The following is an 18,879-nucleotide window of genomic DNA, read 5'->3' on the forward strand; positions in this document are numbered from 1 at the left end:
ACCTTATGACCCAGCTATCCCACTACTGGGTATTTATCCAAAGAGCTTGAAGTCAGCAATCCCAAAACTCCTGTGCACACCAATGTTCATTGCAGCATTATTTACAATAGACAAGACGTGGAAGCAACCTAAGTGCCCATCAACAGATGAATGGATAAAGAAGATGTGGTACATATACAATGGAATACTACTCAGCTGCAAAACAGAACAAAATCATCCCATTTGCAATAACATGGATGGACCTTGAGGGAATTATGTTAAGTGAAATAAGCTGGATAGAAAAGGACAATCTCTGTATGACTCCACTCATACAAGGAATTTAAAAATGTAGACAAAGAGAACAGATTAGTGGCTACCAGGGGAGAGGTGGGGTGGGGGTGGGCACAAAGGGTGAAGGGGTGCACCTACAACACGACTGACAGACAATAAGGTACAACTGAAATTTCACAAGATTGTAAACTATCATTAACTCAATAAAAATTTTTTAAAAATAAGGGCAATCATCCTCCCCTTGCCTTCCTTGCAAGGCCATCCATCTTTTTATTCAGTGAACATTTATTCAGTTCAAACTTTGTACAGAGCACTGTGCAAGGCCCAAGAGACACAGAGATGAATAAAACAGAGCCCCTGCCCACATGAAGATCAAAATAAGGTGTTCAGGAGCACGGACTCAGAGGCCTGACTTTCTGGTTCAAGTCCCAGCTCTTCCGTCAAGTAGCTGTGGCATGGCAAGTCTCCCTACCTTCCCGTCAATTCTATGGGATAAGGTCAACACCTGTCCTATCAGGCTGTTGGGGGATTAAATGGGTTACCCGCTGTGAAGTGCTGGGAATACGGGCTGGCACCCAGCAAGGTCTCTGTGAGTATTGGCTGCTGTTATACCAACGGAGGAGCAGGCAAAGAAATATGACGCAATGAGGGAAGAAATACACCAGGAGCACATGCAAATAAAGGAGGAAAGAATCAATTGTGCCTTGAGGGGAGTAGGTCAAGCAAAACTTTTCAGAGGGAAATATTTGAGCAAGGCCACGAAGCTAGGAGTTTTCTGGATGGAGTGGGAAAACTCAGCCTCCAAGAGGTTACGGATCTGCCTGGGTTGCCCAGCTATACGCAGAAAGCCAGCTAGGCTCCTTCTTGCCACTCCTGGCTGGGTGAGGGGCCTTCGGGCAAAGTGGGCAGAATGTGGACGGGGAGACCGCTAAGGGCCAGGACCGTACCAGGGCCAGCTGCCCAAGCTTGGGAACATGACAATTCCTCTGGGGGTGGCTGACAGCAGGGAGGGTTGGGTTTCGGGCTGCTGGCGTCGGCCTGGGTGGTGCCCTTTCTGCTGGCCTCCGAGAGTCCAGCGGGTGGCCCAACCTCCTCCCTACTCTTTCCACACACACAGCCACCCCCCTGCGGCGTCCTACCTCCCCACAATGACACCTGCCCCAAAATAGCTCCCATGTGAGGGCTAGAGAAAGGAAGAGATTAGACCCCTGCCTGAAGCGACGGGGGGGCAGGGGAGGGGTTCGGGGAGTGAGCCAGCCATCAAGTGATCTATGTCAAGCATCCGGGAAGGTATAAAACCCGTTTGGGACCAGGCAGCCTCAAACCCCAGCTGTCAGGGCCAGGACACCCCGTCAGCCTGCACTTGCTCTCTTTTGTCGTCTTCAGACCACACCATGGGGCTCAGCGACGGGGAGTGGCAGCAGGTGCTGAACGTCTGGGGGAAGGTGGAGGCTGACATCGCCGGCCATGGGCAGGAGGTGCTGATCAGGTAAAAGGAAGCAATCCAGCTGTCCGTGTCATCTTCCTCCCAAAGATCAGGGGTGTCTGCCGGCAAGGTGGACCATGCACCCTGGGGTTGACCAGCCGGCTGCATTAGCAGAGTTTGTTAAAACCCCTCCTTGCTTCTAAGTGTCAGGGATTGGAGTCAGAGGAGGAAAAGGGATCCATCTCACACCTCTGTCAGCAGCTGGGAGAGGCTTAATGATCAACCCTGGATGCCTAGAGGAATCCTAGAATCCTAGAGTCAACAAGGGCCCGGAGAGATCTTGTCCAGCCACCTCACCTAATGCATGAGGACACAAAGGACCTGAGAGGAGAAGGACGTCCCCAGAGTCACATGTCCATTAAAGTCTATAAGGTGTCCAGGCAAAGACATGCCTTCAAGACAAGACATGTAGCTTTAGACCTGGCTCTGCCATGGAGCAACTGGGTGACCTTTGGGAAGGTACACAACCTCTCTGAGCCTCAATTTCTTCTCTTACACAATGGGGGAAATTCCTAATATCTACATGATAGAGAGAAAGTGAGAATTAAGTAAGATGATGTATGTAAGGGGCCCAGCCCTGTTGCTGGCATATACGGAGTTCTAGAAAACCTTACTAACTGTTATAGATGAAGCCCAGGCTAGGGACACTGAAAGTGTTACAAATAGAAAACAAGACAGAGGCCTATCAGCGACTTCGGACGCTGTGTATGTCTTGAATTTGAGAGCTCAGAAGGGTGTGGTCTCCAAGCACATCTTGCCTTCTAGAACCAGGGGCTCCTGGAAAAAAACAAAACAAAATTCCGAGTTCTATAGACAGAGGATGGCTTGTGGCTTGTAAAGGGAGCCTTATTTCCCCACTGCCCTCCACCCCAAATGGTAACGGACTCCTCTCCTCTCCTGGTCCCTCCCTCATGCTCTGGGCTGGCGCAGGTCGGTATCCGATGGGATGTCAGGAACATTTCCGCACCCGGTGGAGGTGCACCCGGGTTGCCTCGAATGAACCGATTGTCCTTGGCGCTCTAACTTGCAGATGAATTTCTCCTTCTCTACGAGTCAGAGCAGGTTTTCCTCTCCCACTCAGATGCCTCCCTTGGGCTACACCCATGTCAAGCTTCCACATCTGGGGAGCACGGCCAGTCCTGTGAGCTCTGTCATCTGAAGTTCCAGCCCTTAGTGATCCACGCTAGAAACACTTGAAGGACAGTCAAGGTCTCTGTTGACTCTGACTGGCCTCTTGCAGTGTTCCCTTATGTCCTTCTCCTCCTGTCCCTGTCAGCTGGCTGCTGGGGCGGCAACAGGTCCTGTTTGATTGGACAAGGCTCCCCCCAAGTTGACATCAACTCCTCAGCCACCAATTTGCTGTGTGACCTTAGACAAGTCACTGCTCCTCTCTGGGTGCCATTTTCCTTTTGGCTGAATGAAGCGTGGTGTCTGAGCTCCCCTCCTGCTCCTGCTCCCTGGTGTTCCCCAAGTCCATGACCCTCCCCTGCTGTTGGAGAGGTGGCAGGCTGGTCTGTAGAGCAGAAGTCTTTCCAAGGTGATCTGGGGGCTGCCAGCCCTAAGGCAGTGACTTGGATGTCTTGAAGGGGGCTTGGGGTATTGTGTCATCAGGGGAGACACTTCCTCCCTTCCCAGGGTGGATCAGAGAGACCCGCCAGGGCCCAGGGGCCAGTGGGGAGATCTGATCCTGAGATGGCTGGCCCTGGAAGGCCCAGAGAGCCCAAGGCGCTGTCACATCCTAGGCTGTAGGACACGCAGAGACATCGCTGTGTTTGGGGTATGGCAAGGGTGGCCTCCCTGGCTGGGGCCGGGGCGGGGATGCTAAGTGCAAATGCCCCTGGGAGCTGGCCTCCTGTTCTGTTCTAGATGCTGGACCCGGGCTCCCTTACTGACCTTGGGAAGGTCATTGCTCCCACGCCTCTGGTGATCAAAGAGGGCAAACTGGGTCCAGCCGAGTCTGTTAATAAGACGCCGAGGGCTTCACTGCCAGGATGTGATCATAAAGTGCTAGAACATCAAAGCTGCAAGGTCACTTGGAGACTCTGGTGCCAGGAGCGGGGGTTCGGGTGGGAGGGGCTGCCGAGGTCGCTCCGGGCCCCTGTCTTTCCTTCTGCCCAAAGCTTGTCTGCTTTATTTACTTCTGCATTTGAACAAAGGATTTCAAGGCCATGAGAAGTTTGAAAATCACTGCTGGTGGCCAATACTTCTCACGTTACAAAGAGCAAACATGGCCAAGAGTCTCAGCCAGCCAATGGCAGCTGCAGGCAGAGCTGAAAACTCCCCATCTTAACAGTTCGGCTGCTGCTGCTGGAGATGATGGTGATGATGATGGAGGTGATGACGGAGGTGATGGAGGTGATGGAGGTGATGATGGAAGTGATGGAGGTGGTGATGGAGGTGATGACGGAGGTGGTGATAGTGAGGGAAGTGGTGGAGATAATAATGGAAGTGGTGATGGAGATGATGATGGAAGTGATGATGATGATGGAGGTGGTGATGGAGATGATGATGGAAGTGATGGAGGTGGTGATAGTGAGGGAAGTGATGGAGGTGGTGATGGAGATGACGATGGAAGTGATGATGATAATGGAGGTAATGGAGGTGGTGATGGTGATGATGGTGATTATGGTGGTAGAGATGAGGAGGAAGAGGAGGAGGACAGCAAATAGTTATGCAGCACACATTGATTGCCAGGTGCTGTGTTAAGTGTTTCACATAAATTATCTCATTTAAGCCTCATAACAATCTTATGAGATAGATTTTATTATCACCACATTTAAGAGAGGTTAAGTAACTGGCCCAAAGTCACAGGGCTGGAATTCAAATCCACACAGCTTGGGGCCAGCATCCCTGCTCTTGGCCGCTGTGCTCTGTTGCCCCACCATCTTGGCACATTAGAGATGAGCTCCACCTTCCCTCTGGTTCTTTGGTTCTAGAGCAGAAAAGGACTTTTACAGGTCCAAGAGTCCCCAGTCTTCTGTGTGGGCGTCCAATTGGGCCTCAGGTCAGAGGACAGCTGGGAAATGGCCTCCTCTCTCTCAGACTTGCCTGCAGACCTGTGATAAACTAGGCAGGTTGACAACAGGATCGAGGAGGAAAACACCAGGTAAGTGAGCATTCTGGAACCCTGGAGAAACCCCGCCGCCATTTTCACAGCGGGAGGGGCTTTGTCTGCTCTTTTTCCGGTGGCTGCTGTAGGTGAATCTGGGTGTGGCCTTCTGGGGCTGCCCTGGGGCTCCCAGCTGCAGGACTTGGGGCCAAGGGAGGGACGCAGCCGTGTGGCACCAGAATGGTCTGCTGGGCACTAATTAGCCGGGTTTTCCTGTACTGTTTAAAGTAAGTCTGGGCCCTTCTCTGGCTGACTGTTGTGAGAATGGCAGATGAGGCGGAGGTCAAGCCTTAGAATCTCGAGGCTGAGAAATCAGCTGGACCAACCCTTTTGGTTTAGAGATAGGTGAACCAGAGAGGCTGAGCCCCAGAGAGGCTAAGCAACTTCTTCAATGTCACACAGCACATTGGAGACAGAGCTTGGGCCAGAACTCAGCTTCTGTAATTCTCAGTCCCATGTTCTTTCCCCAGACATCTGAGGTGCTCCCAAAATGTCTGAGATCCCTGGCTCCCTGGGGTCCCAGGTCCTTGGCTCTCTACTGCCTAAGATAGTCTCCTTCAGCGTCCCGACCTCGGGCCTTTGCCTGTGGGTGCTAGGTCTCAGAGCTGTCAGGCAGGAGTTTGAGGATCATTGTCACCAGATAATAATAGTCAGGAGCTCAGGGACCCTTGGGTGGAGGTGCCGGTGAGGAGCTGTCAGTGACACACGAGGCTTGGCTGGGGCCCCGGGCGAGGTGGTGACATTGGACGTGGCTGTGGACAGGCCTGGGTGTGCTGGGAAGCGGGATGGACGTGCTCCTGGGGAAGGAGTGCTCCCTGTCCGGGCTGCTTGGCGCGTGCTTGTGTATGAGTCTGAGTGCACATGCACACAAGTGTGGCTGTATGCTGCGAGACACTTACGCAAACTGGAGCGCATCCCCAGTCCGTTTAAGGGTGTGGCAAAGGCCAGGAGCTGCAGGAGAGGGACCTCCCGAGGCCCTAGACAGAAGGAGAGAAACCTCGGGTAGACGGGGTCAGTCCTGCGAACATTTCAGGGTGCGACCCAAGGGAGAGAGCGTGAGTTATGGACCCGTCCAATCTTGAGTTTGGGTCTGGGCTCTGCCACCAACCGGCCGTGTGACCCTGGGCTGGTCACCTCCCTCTGTGGTCCTCTGTTTGCCCACGAGTGAGATGGGGATCCCTCCCTCCCAGGACCCCCTGTAACCAACACCCAGCAGGAGAGATGAGGTCCAAGGCTGGAGGTGGCCGCTCAGGCTTGCGGGCAGAGTCCGTCTTCGGCCAGCTCACTGGGTCCCTGGCAGGAGCGGGGGCCTGATCTTTGGCGGGCGGCTCCCACCAGGGCCCCTCACCCTCTGTACCGAGTGGGGCTGGGAGGTGCAGGGAGTCAGAGTGTGTGCTCAAAATAAGCAAGACTTTCTGAGCCAGAGAGCTGCTCTGGAGCGAAATGGCTCCCACAGGGAGTAGTGAGCCTCCTGTCGCTGGGAGCATGTAAGCAGCCAAAGGATGATTCGTGGGCAGGAAGCTGCAGACATGGTCCCGGGCATGGACCTGATCTCAGTCTGGCTCTTCTGCACATCAGCCCTGTAATACGGAGCTAGGACATCATACCTACGAGCCTCTGTTCCCTCGTCTGTGAAATGGGAATATGACCCTACAGGGAAGTGCAGGAGCAGAGCCTGGCACACAGTAGGTGCTCAACAAATCCAGGGTCCTTCAGCTCCTATGCTCTCCCCTCCCCTGCTCCATCCTCAAGGCCACTGTCCCCTACTGTCCAAATAATGTACAGAAAGTGGGAGTGAGGCCAGGGCACAATGCAGAGACGTCTTTCCTTCCTGCCTCTCACAGTAAGAGTGAAAAGAGGAAGGTGATGATGCTGATGACAAGAATAATACTAGCCAGCGTTCTACCACCTGACGGTGGGCTGGCACTCAGCATACACCACATCACTTAATCCTCACAGCCCCCAAAGGCAGGGACTGGTCATCCCCACTCCTTGGACGAGGAAGCGGAGGCATAGAGAGGGGAAGTGAATTGCCCAAGGTCACACAGCTGGGAATGGGGGATTGAACTCGAGTCCGGTCGCCTCCAGACCCCACCGCACGTCCCTGCATCTGACTCCAGCCCTCCTTGTGCCCACAGGCTCTTTACCGGCCACCCTGAGACCCTGGAGAAGTTTGACAAGTTCAAGCACCTGAAGACAGAGGCCGAGATGAAGGCCTCCGAGGACCTGAAGAAGCACGGCACCGTGGTGCTCACCGCCCTGGGCGGCATCCTCAAGAAGAAGGGCCACCATGAGGCGGAGCTGAAGCCGCTGGCCCAGTCACACGCCACCAAGCACAAGATCCCCATCAAGTACCTGGAGGTGGGAGGCAGGGCCGGGGCGGGCGGGGGCCTGGAAGGACAGGCCTCGGAGGGAGGAGATTTGGGTTCGAGTCCCAGCTCAGCCACCAACTTGCTGGGTGACCTGGGTCGCTCCTCTCTGAGCCGCAGTTCCCTTCCTGGAAAGTGGGCTGTCAGCAGCTTTGCCTTCTTCTTGGGGTCACTGAGAGGAAACATATCTCTCCCCCAAATTGGTGTCTCCTTACCAAGGAAGAAGGGGGAGAGTGGATATGGGTGCACAACTTGCATCCTCTCCCTAGGTAGGTATCGTTATCACACCCATTTGATGGATGGGGAAACTGAGGCACAGAGTGGTTAAGTAGTTTGTCCGTGGTCACAGAGAGAGCAAATGGCAGAGCCAGGATTCGAACTAGGTCTCAACTGCTCCAGCCCCTAGATCCTAACCTCCGTGCAACGGGAGTCTGAGACGCGCAGCAGTTCAGGTGGCAGGAAATCAGCTGCCGGGCTCAGTTCTGGGCGGAGGGTGGCCAGCAGAATGGCTCTATTGCTTTCAGTATCTTTACAGATGAAGAGACGGAAACTCAGGTGTCCTAGTGGAGGAGGGGATGTGGGGACAGGGAGCACTAAGGGTCTGAGGGACACAGCAGGCACGCTGGTGCAGCAATGAGGATAAGGACAATGGTGACAGCATTTGCCTGAGTCACCACATGGAATTCTCACAACTACCCATGAGGTTAGGAATTGTGTTCAGTGTCTTCTTTTCCTCTCACACGAGTTCAGAGGTAGGGAGTTCCGAGCTGGTGTGGGACCCCCAGGGACACAAGCAATTTTCTGTTCTGCCATGTCCTTGACATGTGGTGTCCATCCTCAAAGTTGACGAATGGTCCAAGATGGCTGCTAAAGCTCCAGCCATCTGGTCCGTCTTCCAAACAGGCAGCGGAGGAAGAGAGGAAAGCTCTCTCTTAAGGAGTTTAAGGAGTCCCAGAAATCTCATCCAACAATTTTGTTTACATCTCATTGGCCAGAAGTTAGTTACAAGACCACCCCTATCTGCACAGGAAACTGGGAAATGCGGTCTATTGCCACTCCAAATACAACTAGTGTTCGGTTACCGAGAAAGGAGAAAATAGACATTGGGCAGACAGTTAGCGGTCTCTGCCCCAGGCAGGTACCCTTCTCACCCCCATTTCACAGATTTGGAAACTGAGGGCTCAGAGAGGTTAAGTAACTTGTCCAAGGTCACCCATTTAATAAGCCAGAAGGTACGGTCCCATCGACGGCACTCTGGAACCCAAATTCTTAATCCCTGTAGCACAATATCTCCCATCAACCACAACCCCCCAGCCCCTTCTGTCTTACTCCCTGCACCCGCGCCCCCATCACACACACACAGTCTTGCGCGTCCCCCCATCCCACTCAGCATCACAGATGTGAGGAGCCAGTACTGCCTCAGAAATTCTGCATGCACCGGTCCCTGCCCTCCTAGTCTTCTCTTGGTAAATTCCCCTTCATCCCGCAAGGCCCAGCTCAGAAGCCACCTCCTCTGTTCCAGCCCAGGCCCCGGGGCCACCAGCTGCTCCCCGCCAGCCCTCCCCCCCGAGGCACTTTGTCCTCGTTCCCGTCATGGCGCCCGCCGGCTGTCTGTAATTTATCTCTGTGCCCAGCTGTCTTCCGGCTGGGATGCAGCTCCTCAAGGGCAGACGCTGGCTCACCCCCATTTCTGAACCCCAGGGGCATGCGGCTGGCTCACCACACAATTTGAGTGACCGGTCCCCTCTCTAGGGATGGGGAAACTGAGGCTCAGCGAGAGAGAACGATGTTGCTGAGGTGGCACTACCAGCTAGTGGACGAGCACCCAGCTTTAACAGAACAAGTGTAATTTACTGTCAAATCCTTGCAAAACCTTAAGACCGAGCCATGCCTGCTCGCCCCTCGCTGTGGAACCGCCTCCCGCGCCCTTTATAAAAAATCGCTCCTTCTCCCCTGGGGGTGAGGGGCCCCGGAGGCTGGGGCTAAGGGCGACTCTTCTCGGTCACCCAGCTGCCTCTTCCCACAGTTTTCAAGGGACTAGTGGCTCTGCCGTAGGCTCAGGACAGCTGAGCGGGGGGCCCGATGTGGTCCTCGAAGCCCCGTCTGACAGGTGGAGTCCCACACTGGGGTCGGGCCTCCCAGGTTCCCCAAGGGCAGGCACCCCGCGCCCCCACCTGGTTTTGTAGCATTTGCGAAATTATAGGTCATCTTAAGCACATGTCCACATCGGTGCCCGAAGGTGGGTGTTCGTGGAGCTGTGCCTGTCTCTGAGCCCAGTGGTGTTTCCTGGGTGTCGACACTTGTGCTTCCTGATGGCTCCCTCAGCACATGCCCCCCAACTTGCCTTCAGTCCCCTGAACCCCAGGCGCCCTGAGAAAATGGGAAACCCAGCCGCGGTGCAGTCACGACCTCTGTCCCTGGCTCTGGCCGACATTTGCCCACAGTCCCCTGGGTGCACTGCCAGCTCTGCCGTCCACTTGTAACATGACCTCAGTCTGGCTGCTTTCCCATCTGGGCCTCTGCAAAATGTCACCACCTGGCCCACTGGCCAGGCATGTGGTTGGCATCGAATCCTGATGCACCGTTGAAAAAGCCCAGCAGCTTGTTACATCCACGAGCTCTTTCGGTCTCTGAGGCAGCCCCATGTCGTGGCTATTCCTGTCTCCGTTTTCCTGGGAGTGAAATTGGGCATGTAAGGGCAAACTGCGCTGGTGGGGCCGAGGACAGATGTTATTGTCCCAGGGGCAAGCCCGAGGCCTCGTCCCTTTCCTCTTCCCCTCTCGCCTCCCCTCCCACTGATATTTCTGAGCACCCACTCTGTGCTTGGCACAGAAGCTATGATGCTCTGCTCCCCTAACTCCTAATTAGGCTGTTTAAAGCACGAACCATACTAAACCATTAAATGCAAAAATCAAGTACACACACATGGAAATAGTTTCTTTCTAGATTTCCTGGTCGAAAAATCCTGGATAAAACCACGGAATGGGACATTCTCTTCCTTTCTGCTGCCCGTGGCGGCTGTGCCCTGAGCTCATGCCGGGCCGTACTAGGTCCTCGTTTAGAGCAGCAGCTGAGGAGGGCAGTGGGTGAGCCAGCCCACCTGTCTGCGTGACCTCGGGCACACGGCTTAACCTTCCTCATCTGTACCAAGATGGGCCTCAGTTTCCCCATCTGCACCTGTCTCACAAGGTCGTGAGGATTAAAGGAGTTAACCCATGGTGATCAAGCCCCATGACCGGTGCCCCTCTTGTCCTTGTCCCCACAGTTCATCTCAGATGCCATCATCCACGTTCTGCACAGCAAGCATCCCGGGGACTTTGGCGCTGACGCCCAGGGCGCCATGACGAAGGCCCTGGAGCTGTTCCGGAACGACATCGCGGCCAAGTACAAGGAGCTGGGCTTCCAGGGCTAAGCCCCTGACGGCCCCCCCCCCCCCGACCCCCGTGGGCCCAGAACCCGGGGGCGGCAGGGCGACCTCACGTAGCCATGTAGAGCTTGCTTCCGAGTGTCTGCTTTGCTGACGAGCGGTGGGTAGGAGAGGCGGAGGGCTGAGCGCGTGGGATGCCCAGGATGGCTCCGCTTGCCTGGGGACCGGGCTCCGGAGGAGGGGCATCCCCTTGGGAACCAGGAGCAGCGTGGTCCTTTGCTCACTGTGGCCCGCAGGGTTTGGGTCATACTTAATTCTCCTCTCTCCTAAACTCCAACCGAATTCCTTCCAGCCTTCAAACTGGCCCACACCTGCACCCTCACCTTGAACCCCAGACCCAGGCCCCAGCCGCAGTAATTCTCCAATCCATCCCCGTGCCCCTTGGGGACAGCAGAATGGCCTTTTGCAATGAGAAGGAGGTCTGGATGGGGAGGGGACAGCCATGCCCAGCCCAGGAGAGGCGTCGGGTGTCTGGAACATGAGTGTGCCTTCTCAGGTAATGGAGTGACTCACCTGGTTTGAATAAAAGACCCTGCAATATTGCAGTGTCTGCCTGGTGATTTCCACCCCCGAAAGCAAGTGAAGGGGGCTCCGACGGGGAGACGGTGGGGAGGCAGATGCCGGGATTGTGTGAGAGAGCCTGTGGGGAGGATTCGGGGGGGGGGGGGGGGGGGGGGGGGAGAGGGGGGAGAGGTGGGAGAGGGGGAGGGGCACGAGGGAGAGAGGGATGGACCCCGCCTTCCTCAGGCCACTGCTCAGTGGCACGGACAGTGCTGGGCCCGAGGAGTGGAGGGGAGGGTCTTGTCTGGTGGGGAGTGAGCCAGTCAACAGACCTTTGCCGTTTGGGCCGATAAGTGCCAGGACCATGGGGCTGTGGGGCCCAGAACCACGGGAGATGGTTATGTGGTTACAACAATTTAAGTAACATGCTCAAGGATACCAGCTAGCAAGGGGCAGAGCTAGGTTCAAATGGTGGCCTGGAAGGCAGTAGAGACTCCAGCTGGGGAGACAGCTAGGTGGCCAGCTGGTGGCAGGCTCTGACCTTCTGGCCACAGAGAAAGGACAGACATGTGGGGAGTAACTTACAAACAGGCCGGGAGACACAATCGACATCTACAGGGGCCGAGCACACGGGCGGAATGTGCCAGCATTGCTGCAAGGACCCAGAATAAAACACTGGCATGGGACCACGGCAGCCAGGAGGCATCCTGGAGCAGAGGCCGGGGAGAGGGACCACGGAAAAGGATCTGGTGGTCTGGGTCGGTCCGGGTGCCCAAGCCATGGGGGCCATGAATAGCACCCAAGACTCAGGGCACCATCTCTGAGAAGCCCCAAATCCTCAGCCTCATAAATCTCCAGGGGCTCGCAGGACAAGCAAGCTAGTGCCCCCTGCCCCAGAGTGTCCGTCCCGGGGCCCAGGCCCCTGCCATGAGCCTCACTTCGCTGCCCCAAACCTCCGATTATGCCAAGCTGCATGGCCGCGGAACAGGGCCAAGCTCGTCTGCTGAGTGTGGCCGTGTCGCAGACACTAACAGGCTCTCTATCAGGGCGTGCTGCGGCATCAGACGACAGCGTTCAGGTGTCCACTGCCTCCCGTGCGGCTCCAGGCTTTGGGAATTCATATGCGATCTGAGAAGGCGGGAGAGGCGGGGAGGGGAGTCCAGGAGACAGCGAGCTTTTTGATCTTGGAGCCTGGAGAAAAATTCCATGCATTTATCTAGTGTTCAACAGAACACCCAGGCAATGAGTGCTTCTGTACAGGGTCCGTGAGCACGATTTAAAGTCAAGTCAGCGGTCCCTGCCCTCAGGCCACTGACAGTCTCATCAGGGAGACATGCTCCGATAATTAAGTCAGAGCAGAATAAAACTACGGCTGCGGGGGAGTACCAATCATTTGCCTTTCATTCAACAAGTATTTGTTGAGCATAGCAGGTAAAAAAAAAATCTTAGTCTATACCTTTGATATGCACAAAATGCAACTACTTTTTTTTCTGTGATTCGGCTGAATTTTTGTCTGGAATCCTCCTTGGGGCCAGGTGGCACACACCTAGTCTCCTTGAGGTTTCTCCGCAGTTCCGAATTTCCCTGGAGGTTTGTTTCGCTAATTCCAAGGGGCTTACATGTGCCAAGTTGCAGCTTGTGTGGTCAGGGGGGTGGCAACCTAGTTGTCGCTGTCATCTGTCCCCAGGCGTGTCCTCATGGATGCCACACTCCCACCCGGTCTTCAGTAATTGACCTCCTCAAGCACTCGAAACTCTGAGGCTGCCCAAGGCTCCTTCTGCCTGGGGTCACTTCTTAGGGAGCCCCTCCCCGATGTGTGCTCCCCCTGGTACATGATGCATAGGTTCCCACTGTGTTCAGACCCCAAGGGCCTGTCTGAGCTTTAGCATCCTCCTCCAGGACTTGGCAGGGCTTGCTCAGGGTTGCCCTGTACGGTTGTATGGTTGTGCACTCCACATGGACGCCTGGCCGAGGGGGGCGAATAAGGGCTGGATCGAGTCTGTGCTCCAGTTTCCAAGCTGTGTGCCCAGAAGGGGTGGTTTTTCCTGATTCACACAAGGCTACTCTGAGCTGGCAGCGGCCTCGAGCAGGACAGAGCCACTTTCTCTGGGAACCACCATCACCTGCCATCTTACTGTTTTCTTTTCAACTCTTCCTTCTGCCGGTTCCGAAAATGACTTTCCAGCCCTGGAAGCAGAGACGCTTCATGATTTCCTCCCAATCTTTTGCCCTTCCTGTGTGTTCTTTTGGGTCCTCTTAGGGCCTAAGCTTTTGAACCTGCCCATCCGGGCAAGAGACATGTTTTTCTTGCTTTCATCTGTCTCATCCTTTCACAGAGGTTCCCTGCTGTCTGGAAAGGAAAGAGAAAAAAAGAACGGAAATCCTGGGGGGAGAGACAGGCTAATATTTTAGAAATGTGATTCTGCACCAGCATTTATTCTGCATTGATTTAACAAATATTTATTGAGCAGATACAACGGGCCAGGCCCCGGACTGGGACTAGAGTCCCATCCTCCTGAAGTGTCTGTGGTGTGGGAACGAGGAGGACGGGGTCTGTGCCTGGCCTCAGGGGCCGCGGGCACACTGAGAAGCAGAGGGAGGGGAAGACGGGCTCAGGCGCAGGGAGCCGCCCACGGAGAGGCCCCCAAACCCACTCACGACGGCGCCCTGATGGTTCATCCACACGTGTTTACTGAGCCCACACCGGCCCCACACTTCGCTCCGCTGCCCCGGGGGCTCCAAGGCTCGGGGCTCCGGGAGGACGGAGACCGGGGAGGACGGAGACCGGGGAGGACTGGGACGGGGGAGGCTGGGTCCTGAGGGATCAGGGCGACCGGCCCAGTCACAGAGGGCTGAAGTCACAGAGATTGAGTGAGTTAGGAGTCTCCAGAGGGACAGAACCAATAGAATTTAGATATAAATATAATCTATGTTACACACATGAAATATATATAATGTAATACATGTATAATACATACTTTATATATAAAATATTATATATTGTATGTAATACTATGTGTGTATTATATACATAAAATATATCATATAATACATTGATAATGTATATTTTATATACTCATAAAATCTATAACATAATACATATAAAATGTGTATTTGATATAAATATGTATTTTCTAGTGTTATATAATATATATTTATATAAATATATATAACATATAACAATATATAATATTTATTATATGCTTTACATAAAATATTATATAATATATTTTATATTCATATTGTCTATTATGTTATGTATTATACATTATATGTAAAATATATATTATACATAATATTGTGTAATATGTATTTTGTATATAAAGTACTATATGTGGTATATAAATTCTATAATACGTGTATAATATGTACACCCCTCCATCACGGCCACTCCTTCAGTGTTAGCTGAATGGAGGAGTTACGCCCCACTTTTCCTCCCGTGCACATGCAAGCGTGTTGTAAACTGCAGGACATTTAAAAGTTAAGTGATTTGGGAGGCCCCAGTGGAGCGTGGTTCTGAACTTCTGGTTCCTGAGGTTGAGCTCTGTGCGTGTGTGTGCGTGTGTGTGTGTGTGTGTGTGAGAGAGACAGTGTGTGGGCGCCTGTCTGACTCCTCCCCTGTTGGGTCTGCTCTCAACTTGCAGTCCATTTTACCTGCTGCTCTGAAATCCATGACAGCTGTGCCCCCAGGACGGCCGAGGTGACCTCTTCGGGGACTCTAACACCACCTCCTCTGACTCGGCTGGGACTGTGGCTTTCTGAGGGGGGAGCCAGGCTGAGAGCTGGGAGAGGACATGAAAGGGCCGGGGCTTGAGGTCTATCTGGGTGAGCACAGGCGAGAGATTGTGGAGAGCGCTGTGTGCGGCCGCTCTTCTGAGCTCTTGACCTGACAAACCTTGAGCCCAGCGGAGCTGGAGGTATCAGGTGACATGAGAAAAAAAGATAGGACAGCTTCCCGAAGGGTACCACACAATGCTCACGCCCGTTTGCCACTTTGTCAGTAATTTAAACTATGTCTTGTATTTTATATCTCATTGTGGTCTCTCTCTCTTTCTCTCTTTCTCTTGCATACACGCACCCCTTTCGTTTTATGCTCCCGACCAAGTGAAAGGTTCATCTTTCTAAAAAATAGCCACCAAAGCTTCTCCTATTGACATCCATCAATTCTGTTTCTTCTGTCTGTCAAAGATGACCCACAAATAGAAAAATTCTTTCCGTGCTGGCATTTCACACAGAAATAGAAGCAAAATTTTGAACCCGCGTTAACACATTTAGAGTCTCTGCTGAAAATGTTTCTCCTCGTCAAAGGATGCTGTTTCCTCAAGGAAAACGAGGGTCTTGTCCGGGCTCAGAGCTCCTCGTATTCTGGCCGGTGGCCTCGCTCCCATGACGGTGGACGGAGCCTTTCATCACCTCATTCAAAGTTTGCACGCAGTTTATCAGCCTCAAAACACTCGGAGGGCAGACGGCCCCCTTGCTCTCACACGCCTTAGAGAGAGGAAGAGATTCTCTGGGCCCCGTGAATTATGAAACAGGGTTATTTGGAGCCCAGGTTCTGAGCACTGGGGACTCGAGCGTCTTCTGACAAATGTGGGGCCAGGTGGGACATGGGAGAGGAGATCTGGGCAGAGTGGGCGTCCCCTTGTCACCCAGAGCCGTGGTGCCTTCAGCCAATGTGTGTATTGGGGTTCTGCACTATATTTCCTTAGAAATGAGCCAAATGGGGCTATTCCGCTGGAAAGGGTTTGCTACGACCACTAGCCTAGGTTGGTGGCTCTCAGTGGGCTCGTGCTGTCCCCTGTGGGTGTTTCGGATCTTTGTGGGAGTCACTTGTTGCACTGAATGAGGACACTGACCTTTAGTGGGGGAGGGGGCAGGAAGGGGTGTCGGGTATTCCAGAAGGTGCAGGAAAAAAACACAGTCAAGATTTATCCCATGTCCTTGATCCTAACTCCAGACCTTAGAAATATTACTGAGAAATACTTTATCTTTGAACCGTTTAAAAGTACGTTGAATTATTGGGGAAAAAAAGATTTTTTTGCTTTACAAGACTCGTTGACCAGCTCAGGAAACAGCACGCCTCAGGCAGGGCCACCTGGGGCCTCAGTGGCCCTCTGCAGGTGCTTGGTGTCCTCTCCTTTCCGGCATGTGTAGGTCGGCGTTTCCCCAGACCCTCTGAAGTTGGTGGGATCATACGGCATATGGGGTGCCTCAGCACGGCTTGACGAGTGGTGCCACATCTGCGCCCAGGATCTGAACCGGCGAACCCTGGGCCACTGAAGCCAGCGCGTGAACTTAACCACTCGGACACGGGGCCGGCCCTGTTCTTCTTGAGTTTCTTGAAAGATGCTAAAGGAGCCCCCAGTCCCTAGGCCACATCCATCCTTGTTAGAATTGTCTTTCCTTTCTTATCTACTTCCCTCGTGCCTCAAGGCTGCTGTGGAACTTCTCTTCTTAAAACTCTTTGTTGGGGCCAGCCCCGTGGCGTAGTGGTTGGGCCCACAAGCTCTGCTTCGGCAGCCCGGGGTTTGTGGGTTTGGATCTGGGATGTGGACCTACACACCGCTCATCAAGCCACGCTGTGGCAGGCGTCCCACATATAAAGTAGAGGAAGATTGGAGCAGATATTAGCTCAAGGCCAGTCTTCATCAGCAAAAAACAAACAAAAAACCTTCTTACCAACACAACCTTTTCCCCTCTTCCTCTCCAACCCTCGCGACTTTATTCTATACATCAAATCAGTTTCTCTCCTAGTAATTAAAAAACAGCCTTCCTCTTTAGAAGGGGGAGAGGCAGGGCAAAAAATGGACAAGTAATAAAAAGATAGTCTTCAGCCAGGCCTGAGAGAGGGAGATTCTGTCGATGTCCCACGTTCACGCCTTTTCTACCATCACAATGGGTTAGACTTTCTGAAAATGGAACAGGTTGCCTGGGGAGAAGTGAGCTCCCCATCATCAGACACAAACAAGAACGGGCTGAATGACAACTTGCTGGGACCGTTCCATTCATTCAGTAACCAAAAGCCTCTGTGCCAGGCACGGCTAGACGAGAGGAAACAAAATGATGAATAAGAAAATCTCCAGCTTCAGGCGACTCACAATCCAGGGGGAGAGGCAGAGAGAAAGTCCCAAAGGGTGTCGTGGTCAGCAGAGGGGGGAGGCCCGATCAGTGTGGCCGAGAGGAAGGCTGGGTCTCGGAGGACGGGCGGGAATTTATTGCCTCTGCAGTGGGGAGCGGGCGGGAGGGAAGGGCTTGTGGTGGCAGAGAGTCGGGATGGAGCAGGTCCCATTGGACACAGCTCAGTGGATGGGGCCCGTAGTGCAAAGGAGAATTAAGCGGTGGTTCTAGATCATTCTGGGGGCTCGGTGTCTGCTGTGCCAGGCTAAGATGCCTGCGTGTCGAGAAGAGACATTAAGCACTAGATGGATGGACAGATGCAGGCGGGGGGGGAAGGGGTTGGGGTGTGGTCCTCTGACCTCCCAGCCTGCCCTACAGATCTCAGACTTCCCAGACTCCATAATCTCGTGAGCCGAGTCCTTCAACTAGTCTCTCTCTATGCGTCCTATTGGTGCTGTTTCTCTGGAGGACTCTGACTAATGCAAACATCATGTCTACTGGACAGATGGGGAAACTAAGACAGAGAGAGTGTAAGCAACTGGCCTAAGATCACCCAACTGAGAAGGGTTGGGATTCATATCCGAGGTCTACACTCTTCGCTGCTGTGGCCCCCTGCCTCGTGGGACGTGGGACGTAACCAGCGTGGCATGCCCCATCAGCCTGGGGACAAATATTCTCTTGATGCCCCTCCTGGGCAGGCTGATGCTTCCTCCGTCCTGGAGTCCCGCTCTCCATCCTGCAGGCACCCCGAGGCAGAGCGATGACATTCGGTGATGTTCTCCAGGCGAGACTCGCTAATCCGCCATCTGAAGCCAGTGACCAAATTCCCCGCTAAGTGTCCACAGGCTGGCGGGGATCCTGAGCCGGGTGACGGTCCAGAGGCTGCTGGGTTGGCCAGATCGGGGTCACTCGTATCTCACCTCTCACCTTGTGTGAGAGTGTCTCCAAGGGGTCACTGAGGGCCTCTCCAGAGCAGAGGGAACCGCTCCAGGGGACCTGAGGTCGCTGCCACTCGATGGAAACTCTGGGATGCTTTACATGGCAGCTTCTCTTAAAAAGAAATTCCACCTAATCAGGTACCCAAGAGAGTTCCTTCACCAAACATCTGTGACACACGTGCTGTTCGGATTTTCACTGCTGCATAAGAAATCACTCCGGAATGTAATCGTTTCAAACACAACAGTTCAATATTTTATTATGGCCTCTCCCGGCTCTCGGGGTCAACCAGCGCAGTGAGGGGGCGCAGGCTCAGGTCGCTCGGGGTCTGGGCTGCAGTCCTCGTCTCCAGGCTCGCCCACACCGCGGCTGGCTGTCTGCTGGATACAGCCACGTGGTCACTCGGCTTCCTCGTGATGTGGACACTTGGTTGCAAGCGCAAGGGACCCAAGAGACATGGCCGGGCGGACGCTGCCTCGCTTTCGTGACCTCGCCCTGGGGATCACACAGTGACCCCCCCCACATTCCGCTCTTGAGGAGCCCGTCACCGACCCAGCCGTGTTCCAGCGAGGGGACCTGGGTTCCATCTCTTGACGGAGGGACAGCCCGAGGACGTGCAGACACACTGTGAAGCCTCTACGCTTGCTCTCCATTGGCGCTGGGC

The 18,879-nt window shown here is 54.0% G+C and overlaps 1 protein-coding gene across 1 annotated transcript; it reads left to right on the plus strand.

The window, feature by feature from the left end:
• Positions 1-1,589: 1,589 nt before the first annotated feature.
• MB (myoglobin) lies at positions 1,590-11,206 on the plus strand. The gene is made up of 3 exons (XM_046646018.1): positions 1,590-1,759; positions 7,004-7,226; positions 10,500-11,206. Exons 1-3 carry the CDS (start codon positions 1,665-1,667, stop codon positions 10,644-10,646), a joined length of 465 nt encoding a protein of 154 aa, XP_046501974.1. The 5' UTR covers positions 1,590-1,664; the 3' UTR covers positions 10,647-11,206.
• Positions 11,207-18,879: the final 7,673 nt, after the last annotated feature.

This window comes from Equus quagga, chromosome 19 (genome assembly GCF_021613505.1).
Source record: "Equus quagga isolate Etosha38 chromosome 19, UCLA_HA_Equagga_1.0, whole genome shotgun sequence".
Classification (NCBI taxonomy): domain Eukaryota; kingdom Metazoa; phylum Chordata; class Mammalia; order Perissodactyla; family Equidae; genus Equus; species Equus quagga.